At 44.2% G+C, this 10940-nt stretch overlaps 1 protein-coding gene across 1 annotated transcript in view; it reads left to right on the top strand.

Moving 5' to 3' along the window:
* HADHB (hydroxyacyl-CoA dehydrogenase trifunctional multienzyme complex subunit beta) overlaps window positions 1–10940 on the top strand; it is a 40753-nt gene that overhangs the window by 24857 nt on the left and 4956 nt on the right. Inside the window, exons 7-12 of the mRNA XM_004696073.2 lie at window positions 578–665; window positions 2420–2607; window positions 3030–3210; window positions 5128–5249; window positions 10398–10477; window positions 10561–10608. Of these exons, the coding sequence (XP_004696130.1) occupies window positions 578–665; window positions 2420–2607; window positions 3030–3210; window positions 5128–5249; window positions 10398–10477; window positions 10561–10608 (707 nt within the window). The remainder of the gene's footprint in view (window positions 1–577; window positions 666–2419; window positions 2608–3029; window positions 3211–5127; window positions 5250–10397; window positions 10478–10560; window positions 10609–10940) is intronic.

Raw genomic sequence — 10940 nt, 5'->3', positions numbered from 1 at the left:
CATGGTTCTGTAAGATTAACAGGCATTAAAAAGACAACAATGAAAAGATCAAGGTAGGTGTCAGAAGAAACTCTGAAACATGCTTTTTTGATCATAGAGTATGATAAAATCAAAGAATTAAGCAGACATTTTCAAAGGGCAGCTTGAGACGAAAATATAAAATACTATAGTGAAATGTGCAGACTTAGAAAACCAAGCTGGAAGAACATACTCAACATACCTTTTTTTAAAAATCATTTTATTGGGGGCTCATACAACTCTTTATCACAATCCATACATGAGTTGAATCAGGCATGTTTGTACATATGTTGCCCTCATTCTCTTCTAGATATTTACTTTATATTGAGTCATCGGTACCAGCTTTTTTCCCCTCTCCCCTCCCACCCCCCACTCCCCCAGCATGTCTTAAAATGAAAGAACTAAAGAAAAAAATTCAAGCTCAAGTTGCAATATTGCAAGATTCTATGGGCAAAATGTTGAATGATATAGGAAGCATCCAAAGAAGATAGAAAAGAATACACAGAGTCACTGTACCTGAAATAACTAGCCATCATTTAACCATTGTTATCTCCCCAAGGCCGCCCTGGGAGCTGGCTTCTCCGACAAGACCCCTGCGCACACTGTCACAATGGCCTGCATCTCTGCCAATCAAGCCATGACCACAGGTACGTTAACTTGAAAGCAGAAGGTGCATATTAGTCCCCCTCCTTTGACCTTTCTGTGGTCAGAAGTACTCTTTCGGAAATGGAGTTCTGATACATGCTACCATATGGATCAACCTTAGAAAACATGCTAAGTGAAATAAGCTAGCTGTGGGGTAGCAACCTCCACAATCGAATGCGTCCAAGGAGCAGTGTGTAATTGAGGGGTAAAATTAAAGAGACATCATGCAAATGCTCACCTCCGGGCCCATCATGACCTCAGGAGCCAGATCTGCTCAGAGAGAGAGAATGTATTTCCAACGAAGGCTTATATACACTCAGGGGCATTCTCTGGTTCCCAGTCAGGCACAGAATCACAACACTGTGGGCTCTCACTTCCGGGAAATAATCTAGACGTGGCATATGCATAGAGTCCGACGTTTGTTATTGGTTGACGGGAGTGGGCGGGAGAGGGGAATGAGGAGATAGTGCTTCGGGGCACCGCGTTTCTGTTAAGGGTAATGGGAAAATTTACAGGCTGATAATGGTGATGCGTGTACCACAGAATGAGTGTGATGAATGTTGCTAAATTATGCCTCTAAAAATGTTACAATGGCAATGTTTTACTTGATGTATTTTTTAACCATATTTTTAAAAAAGGCTTTTTTAAATGTGCCCTTTTAAAAGAAGTGATTACAAATCTCTCAATTTGTGATATTTTATCAACTGAAGGAGTATGTGTACAGGAAACTGCCTTTTGCAATTTGAAGAGGACTGCGCCCTGTGTGACTCTGATAGGGCACCTCATATTGTGCACACACACGCGCGCAATGTTAGAGCGCTCCTTCCGGAGCGACACAGTTATGGATCACTGCTTCGATGTGTGGCTCTTCCCTTCCCTTCCCCTCATATCCTTGGCATTTTTATAATTAGTTGAAAATTCTCCTAACACATGTTTGCAAACTAGTGGGGCATGTTTTGGCATCCATCCTTAGTATGAGAAGATGAGAAACCAGAAAGAATGAGTAACCTTCTGCTCTCTTAGTAATATCAAGGCTAGTGTGGACATGCTGCCTCAGCCCCTTGGTCTCAGGGAGCCCTGCTGTGGTTGCAGTCATTCTTCATGTTGTTCAGCATGTGACCAACTCCCAGTTAAAACACCAAAGACTTGTTAGTGGCCACATAAAGGTTGTGTGTGTATGTGTGGTCATTTGCTTTATATCTGAGAAGCTACAGTTTCTTGAGGGCTTTCAGTAAGTAAAAATCAAAGTAGAAATTAAAAGTCCTTTCATAGAGAAAGAAATCTTTCTAAGAACTCAAGCTGGGGGCCATATACAAGGGAGATTCTAAAAGTATGTGGGAAAATTTGATTAAAAGATGATGGAATTTTTCCATGTGCTTTTTGAAGCCCCCTTTTATAATATATAAAATATTCCTGTATAGAATATGATTTAAGAGTTGATCCAATGGGTATTTCCAGAAACTGATGTCCATGTGGCCTGAATGAAACTTGTTTTTCTCTGATGGGTTGGATATACCGTATATACTCGAGTATAAGCTGACCCGAATATCAGCCGAGGCAGCTAATTTTACCACAAAAACTGTATTAAAAATATGCTGGGAAACTCGGCTTATACTCGAGTATATACAGTCTATTTAGTCATTTAAAAAATTGCATATTAGTTCCTCCAAAAGAATTTTAATGGAGAATATAAATGATCAGTGGTACAGTAGTTTTCACAAAAGGTGTTAATGTACATATGACCTTTGCCTTACAGGTGTTGGCTTGATTGCTTCAGGCCAGTGTGATGTGGTGGTGGCCGGTGGAGTAGAGTTAATGTCTGACGTCCCTATTCGTCATTCGAGGAAAATGAGGAAAATGATGCTGGATCTCAATAAAGCCAAGACTGTTGGTCAGCGACTGTCATTGATCTCTAAATTCAGATTTAACTTCCTGGCACCTGAGGTAAGATCTGTACACAATTACAAAAGACATGTGCTTCCAAAACATCTCACTGCAGAGATTTAGGATTAATTACGACTGTGTGGGCAAAATTAAAAAGGAACCCTGAAACCAAACTCACTGCTGTCAAGTCGATTGCAACTCAGAGACATGGTGAGTGAGAAAATGTGAGTTTGTAAACCCCTTATAGACATCCCACACACACACACACATTGCCCTGGGCTTGATAGGGAGAGAGTAAACAAATATTGTGAGGGGGCTTCAAAAAGTTTGTGGAAAAATAGAGTAACAAGATAATGGAATTTTTCCATGAACTTTATTACGTCTCCTTTTAGATTTTATTTTTCCCAAATAAACCAACGACTCTTGATGCTGTAAAATGCCTGTTAACCGTGTCCCTGGTACTTGTATGTCTCCTTGTCCAGCTCCCGGCAGTGGCTGAGTTCTCCACCAGTGAGACCATGGGCCACTCTGCAGACCGCCTGGCCGCTGCCTTTGCTGTTTCTCGGACAGAACAGGATGAATATGCACTGCGGTCTCACAGGCTGGCTAAGAAAGCACAGGATGAAGGGCTCCTTTCCGATATTGTCCCCTTCAAAGTCCCAGGTAAAAGGGATTGCACTGTTTTTCTGATGTAGAACGTCCTTGGGTATATCTGGTATCACCGCCACTTTGTTGCGATGTATCCTATTTTTGATACATTGTTGAAGTCTGTTGGGTCGGATTTTGTTGAGAATTTTGCATCCGTGTTCATGGGCGATACTGGCCTGTGGTTTTATTTTTAGTGCTGTCTTGGCGTGACTGGAATAGGTTGTGTGGAGTACAATTGGTGCCTGCTCTTCTCTGAATGTTTGGTGGAGTTCACCAGTGAAACTCTGGCCGCAGACTTTTAAATTGAGAGTTTTCTTAAAGCTTGATCTTTCGCCACGAGCGTGTTCAGATTTTCTGCCTCAGCCCAGGGTAGTTTAGATGAGCGGTTTGTTACTAGAAATGTGTCCATTTCTTCTAGGGCTTCAAGTTTGTTGAAAAACAATCCGTCAGTATTCTGTTATTATCCTTCTTACTGCAGTTAGTTCTGTTGTTAACATCGCCACTTGATTTCTTACTCGTGTTGCGTGCATCTCCTCCTCCTTAGATTTCCTAGTAGTCTGGCAATTTAATCAGTCCTTTCGAAGAACCAGCTTCTTACCGATTCTGTTCTTCGGTTGCGTTCATTTCTGCTCGTGTCTTTATTATTTCCTTGCTTCTGCTCACTGGGGTCACTTGGCTGCTCTCTTTCTAATGAGTGGAGATGTTGTGTCGCTACTTCTTTTCGGATGTGTGCATCTGTTGTTATAAGTTGCCCTCTGAGCGCTGCATTTGCAGTCTCCCAGCGTTTTGGTATGTTGGGTTTTCATTCTTGTTTGACTCAAGGGATTTTAAATTTTCATTTTTTTAAAATTTCTTTTATCACCTAGTAGTTTTGAAGCTGTTAGTCAGTTTTCATGCATTTGATTTTTTGACTGCTGATTCCTAGTTTTATAGCATTGCGACCTGAAATACTTTATTTCAGTGTGCTTTTTCAATGATTGGGGCATGTTGCATGACCTAGCATCGAGTCTGTGCTGTTGTTCAGTGTCATCAAGTTGGTTCCAACTCGAGCGACCTTGTGTCACACGACGAAACACGGCCCAGCCCTGCCCCGGCCTCCTCAGTGTTAGGGTTGGGACCGTTGTTGCAGCCACTGGGTCAATTCCACTTGTCGAGGGTCTTCGTCCTTTGCGCTGACCCTCTACCAAGTATCATGCCCTTTCCAGGGACTGGTCTCCCCTGACACATGTCCAAAGTGCAGTACACATTCAACTTTATAAAGGGGAATGCATCATGGCACTTGATTGGGAGTTCTGATTTGCTCCTAAAGTACACAGAAAAACCTTTTCAATAAGTATATTGTTTTTGCCCAGATTACATAACTTTTATTACAAAATGTGGGACTCAAGTTTTGATTTATGTTGTAATAACTGACAAACGTTGTAGAGAGGAGCTTTTCTAAGAATCACCTCATAGCAGCGGTTCTCACCTTGTGGGTCTCCACCCCTTTGGAGGTTGAACGACCCTTTCACAGGGGTCGCCTGATTCATCACAGTAGCAAAATGACAATGATGAAGTGGCAACGAAAATAATTTTATGGTTTGGGGGTCACCACCACATGTGGAACTGTATGAAAGGGTCAAGGCATTAGGAAGGTTGGGAACCACTGCCTTATAGATTTTCTTGACCTATTTTTTAATGTCCTGAATCATGTGATGACTACTGAGTAGGATATGTAGATGTAAATGGACGTCTACAGAACATAGTACATATTTGCAGTGTGAAATCATTTTCTTACTCAAATTCTTACGTGTCTAGTTTAAAACGTGACAACGTCCTGATGCTACGAAAGGCTTCCTTTCTAGTGAACAGGAATGGTTTCTGTTTCATCTGCTACTTCCTGGAGGTGCTCTTGTATGCTTGCTAGAGTTTTAAAAGGCCATGTTTTTGTAGGAAAAGACACAGTTACCCAAGACAATGGCATCCGCCCTTCCTCGCTGGAGCAGATGGCCAAGCTGAAACCTGCTTTCATCAAGCCCTACGGCACCGTGACAGCTGCGAATTCTTCTTTCCTGGTAACCCTCCCTGCTGTCTGTCTTCTCCGTACAAGAGCCAGAAGTACACTTCTCTGTGTTTTTACGAACAGCCGCTTACAGGATACCATTTTTCATGATAAAGACAGGGTTAAAATAAGAGTTAAACAAAATAGACTCATCCTTAGAAATCACCTAACAGCCACCATTCCGATAGCAGAGAGCTGTCCTTGTCGGGCCCTTACTCAGTTCAAAGAAACACGGCCTGGACCCTGTGCTGGACCCTGAAGATAAAAACCACAGATAGAAAGTGCTGGGGTTGTCAGGGAGTCTTCTCAGAAGAGATCACGTAGCTTGAGCTCCAAGTCTTGAAGGAAGAGGAAAAGCCAAGCTGAGAAATGTGGCCGAGGCACTCCAGGCACCGGAGGGGTGGGAGCAAGGCCTCTTTGGGGAAAGGCCTGGTTGGAGTGGGGAGTGTGAATTGGGGGGTGTGGGCAGTGTTTTGTTCGGTTGTGCAAAGGGTCACTAAACTATGGAAAGAGTAGGCAGAAAAAACAGAGAGAGATGCCTCTTTTAGCAGCACTGAGAATTAGACTTTTGACTGACCCCAGGGATACTTTCCTATAGGCACCATGGAGTAAATTGACCATCATTTCCTGTCTTACTTAGCTGTATGGCACTCTCAGGTGTGTGTGTACTCAATGAATATTTCTATTGATCTATTGTCATTGCTTTCAAGATGTGGTTTCTATTCACTTTCCACCTTGGACGGGGTCTTCTGGATCTATAGCTCAGATGGTTAGTGTCCCTTGCTTTTACACCTGTTCACAGTGCCCTTGGACCAGCCCCGGGGACACAGGGAAACTCACCACACAGGCTTGGACCAGCTTTGTTCTGTGTCGCTCCTACCTCCTGCTGATTCTTGGGGTGATTTCAGGGAGATTTTCTTTCTTTGCCATTTTACCAAAAACACGTAAGGTTTTACTGGCTGCTTCTGTGGCCCATTTTTCTTTTATTCCTCTCCCAAATAAGAAGTGTAGGTACTACAGTACTGCAAGGACATCAGATGACCAACTCTAAGCCCTCTTCAGAGATCTGCTGAGGTAGAGATGATGCTCTGTAAACTTACTTGCCAGTGTCCCTAGATTGGAGTCCTTCAGAGAGTGTCGGTGTGCCGGAGAGAGGAAGACAAGTGATCTAACCAACGTGAGAAGACCGTTTCCACGTCTCCGAAAATGAAGAGAGCCTTAGTTGGCAGCAGGTGGACTGAGGCAGGGCTGGGCCATGGAATCCCACGGCCAGCCCCTGGCCACTTGCTTCTACCCAGACGGGAGGCAGGGGAGCTGTGCTGTTGTCAGCTTTAAACAGATTTTTTTGGTTTAACCAAGAGCAGCCTCTGGGAGGTAAAGTCCTGACCTCTAGGCAAGGCGCTGAAGCACCCTGCTGAAGCACCCTGCAGAGCTGCTGGGTCGGGACCTTCATGTCAGGAAACTGGCCCGAGAGGAGAGTTAGCAGGGACATTGGTAGCTGCAGCTCAGGCCACGTGGCCATGTGGATTCAGTGAGTTGGACTCTTTCCTCCTTTGCAGTGATTGCCCAAAGCGAGCCACCTGGATCTGTATTACAAGCTAGACAGCTACGCTTAACTCTGGTCCAAATAATCCCTTTCCTGTTCCACGTCACATCCCTTTGCTTATTTATTTGTTTGTTTACTTATTTATTTTGTGAGATGAATAAACTTTTATTAATCCTCAGGATGCCAATCAACCATAATTTTTTTTATCATTTTATTAGGGGCTCATACAACTCTTATCACAATCCATACACATATTAATTGTGTAAAGCGCATTTGTACATCATTTCTCAAAACATTTTCTCTCCATTTAAACCCCCGACATTAGGTCCTCATTTTTCCCCTCCCTCCCCGCTCCCCACTCCCGCATGAGCCCTTGATAGTTTATAAATGGGTATTTTGTCATATCTTGCCCTGTCCGACGTCTCCCTTCACCCACTTTTCTGTTGTCCATCCCCCAGGGAGGAGGTCACATATAGTTCCTTGTAATCGGTTCCCTCTTTCCTACCCACTTTCCCTCTACCCTCCCTGTTTCGCCACTCACACCACTGGTCCTGTAGGGTTCATCCGCCCCGGATTCCCTGTATTTTTCAGTTCCTATCTGTACCAGTGTACATCCTCTGGTCTAGCCAGACTTGCAAGGTCGAATTCGAGTCATGGTAGTGGGAGCAGGGAAGAAACATTTAGGAACTAGAGGGAAGTGTATTTTTCATCTATGTTACAACCATAATTTTTTAAAACAGTTTTATTCTCCCTTCCCCCTCCCCACATGCATTGTTTGTTCCCCCAACCCCTCACCCTCCCTATCTCCCATCCCTCCCCAGCTCCCTTATAAACCCTGGCAACAGTTCTTATCTCTATACAGCTACTCATTCTGCACTTCACAAACTGGAAAACCCAACAGAAACAATAAAAAACAAAAACTAAATAAAGGGGTAAGGACAAAATAATAATCATACAGAGATAAAAATATAAATAATGAGTAAGAAAGGAAAGACCATCTTTAGAAGACCAAGGGGGAAATTTTTAAGGAGCAAGCAAGAAATACTTGCACCTAGAACAAATTCGGGTTGGGTCAAGAGAGAGGTCAACTGACCAAGTATCCAGTTTGATCCAGTATAATCATGATTACAGTGGTCTCTGTCTGTTGGTAACGCAGTTCAAGACCCTTACCTGTAGTTAGAGGGATCTGCCAGAGGCTTATTCTGACTAGACACGCTGCAGGTGAGTTTTGGGTTTCCATTGCCCTCCATAGCCTTCTACAAATTAGGTATTCACAATATGGACTCTTTTCCCTTTGTCATGTTTGAATTTTGTTATTGTCATCTTTGGATCACACAAACTGGTGTGCTTCTTCCTTGTGGGCTTAGTTGACTCCTTGCTTAGATGGCTGCTTGTTTGAATACAAGCCTTTAAGGTCCCAGGCACTGTTCCGATTGATAGCTGGGCACCATCTGCTTTCTTCACCGCACTTTGCTATAGCACTCTTATCTTCAGTGATCATTGCATGAGGGTGAGTATCGCGCAGGGCCATGTTTTCAGAACTAACTGTTCCTGGATGAGGGTCAGAGCTCACTGGGGGCCCATATCCATCTGCTTCTCCCCGGGATATGCGTGACTCAGGCTTACTTACTTATTTCTTTAGCAGTCATTCTTCATCTTCTCATCCATTTGTAGCATAGGTGAAATCGTGGAAGTAGCATTTTAGGGCAGGAAGTTGAAAAGTCCGTGAGTAGCTTTCATTCAAAAGAGCAGAGAAGGGTTCCTGCCCGTCTGTGCAGCCGTGCTAGTGTTCAGCTGCTCACTAGCGTGTCACAGCTCCTTGGCTTTCATGGAGTCTGGCAGTTGTTAAGAGCAAACATATACAAGTAAACAGGTTTCATATAGACATAGCCACACGATTTTGTCATACACTAATAACATTCTGTATGGTTGCCAAGGGGGTCTGGGGTGCAGTGGTACACATTGGGCTGTTCAAACCCACCAGCTGCTCCGAGGGAGACAGAATGTAGCACGCTGCGTCATAACGATGCCCAGCCTTCGACATCCAATGGGGTAGCTGTGCTCTGTTCCGCAGGGCCTCTGTGAGCTGGACTGGACCCAGTGGCAGTGGTTGCATGGATACCAGGGGCTGGGGAAAGGGAATGGGAGAACCTCGCTGCTCATGAACACGGAGGTTTGCTAAAACGGTTGTAAAATCAGATCTAAAGCAGTTGTAGATAGACTGGATAGACTAAAAGCACCGAACGAGACACTTTAAATGGAGGTGTACTGTGTGGTATGTGAATTCTATCTCAATAAAGCTGGTCAAAGAAACAACCATTTCATAACACATACCTTACAAAAAGATCATCAAATCCTAGCCATTCGATGCTGCTTACTTAATTAAATACAGTAGCAACCCAATGCAAAAATGACTATTTTTAAATTGAGGAAGAAATAGAAATGGTACAGGTTTGCTCCATGAAGCTCCGGGGCACGAATCACTCAAAGTGAGACAAGCGCTCTACCAAGTGGATTCCCACTCCTAGCAGTAGAACTGCTCTCAGGACTTTCCAAGACACTGACTTTCATGGAAGCAGACGGCATGGTCTTGTTCCCAACCAGAGGGGCTGGTGGGTTTGAACCGCTGGCCTTTCACTTACCGCACTATGCCACCAGGGCCCTTAGAGGGACGCCTTAATTGCCACTCCTGCCAGCCAGACAGTTCTGACTCATAGTGACACTAAGGTTTCCAAGATTGTAAATCTTTACCAGAGCAGACCGCTTCATCTTCTCTCCCTGGGAACAGCTGGTGTGATTGAACCGCTGACCTTAGAGTTAACAGCCCAGTACCTGACCCCTTCCATCGCCAGAGCTCCTCACGGGGACTCTGAAACCCACTGCTATGTGGTCACTCCCAACTCATGGGGACCCTGTGTAGGGTTTCCAACATTGTAAGTCTTTACAGGAGCAGACAGCCTCTTCTTTCTCCCTTGGAGTGGTTGGTGGTTCCAATCACTGAGGGTTAGCAGGGTCAGTGGGCTATACAAACTTGGTAGAATGTGATATTGTTTTGATTTTGCCAGTTTTACAGAGCCGGCTCCTTTGCCCTGGAGGAGCTTTTCCTTTTGGCAGGATGGTAAAGAGCTTTTGAGATGGTCTGTCTTTGTACCCCGGGGAAAGTGAATGGGGTCAGAGGAGGGAAGACCCCGGCGGCCATGCTCATCCCCACCTGCCTGCCTCTTCTCCTCCTGTCAGTTTGTTCTTTGTAGTCTAAAAGCAGAAGAAAATTACTTAGGAAACACAGGCGGCAAGCAGCTGAGAAACGGCCCAGAACAATATAGAGATAGATAAAAGATTGTTTAGTTCATGATTGCCTCCTGTTCTATATAAGTGTACTCTGGGTACATATCTCTAAGGCATCCTGTTACATTTATCTATTTTGATCATTGTCGTACTTTTTTGATGAGGCTCCTCTGTCCTCCTCTTCCCAAACTGGGTCCGTGGTTTTGAATCGTGGTTTCAGGATGGATCACGTGAAATAAGTGCTGTTACATAGACTCGCTGGGTCAGTATCATGAGTTGGCAGCTCGGGGAGCAGCTAAAGGGTTAACATTCTGCTGGCTCGCATTTCAGACCGATGGCGCATCTGCGATGCTGATTATGTCCGAGGAAAAGGCTCTGGCCATGGGCTATAAACCAAAGGCGTATTTGAGGTAACGTACAAGTGTGTTCGCATGAATTGCCTCAGGTTTTTCTGTGCTATGACTGGAGCTCACCCCCCTGTTTTTCTACCTAGGGATTTTGTGTACGTGTCTCAGGACCCCAAAGACCAACTGTTACTTGGGTAGGTAGCAGTGCGATCTGAAGTACACGCGTTGCTTCCATCACTCACTTGTTTTACGTGAACTTGAACATGACTTACATTCTTCAAACTGGGCGTTATGGACTTTTAAGACAACGGCACTTTCTGTTGGTCTGTCATTTTGTCTTGTGTCATTTTTACTACAATGTAGGTATAGCTTTGTATTCTGCTTTTGCTATTGATGATTTCATACCCCCCCCACCTTGTTGCTACCTACTCTAATAATACAACTTTCATAACAGCTTTTTCATAAAAACCTCATAATATTAGCTAATCTCCCCGTCACACAGGCTCTAGCGTCACCGGTCTGCATG

The sequence above is a fragment of the Echinops telfairi genome, unplaced genomic scaffold, assembly GCF_000313985.2.
Source record: "Echinops telfairi isolate 266 unplaced genomic scaffold, ASM31398v2 ScPeMD7_9;HRSCAF=40, whole genome shotgun sequence".
NCBI classification, from domain to species: Eukaryota; Metazoa; Chordata; class Mammalia; order Afrosoricida; family Tenrecidae; genus Echinops; species Echinops telfairi.
Note: the sequence above shows the minus strand (reverse complement) of the source record. Positions and strands in the feature narration are given on the sequence as shown.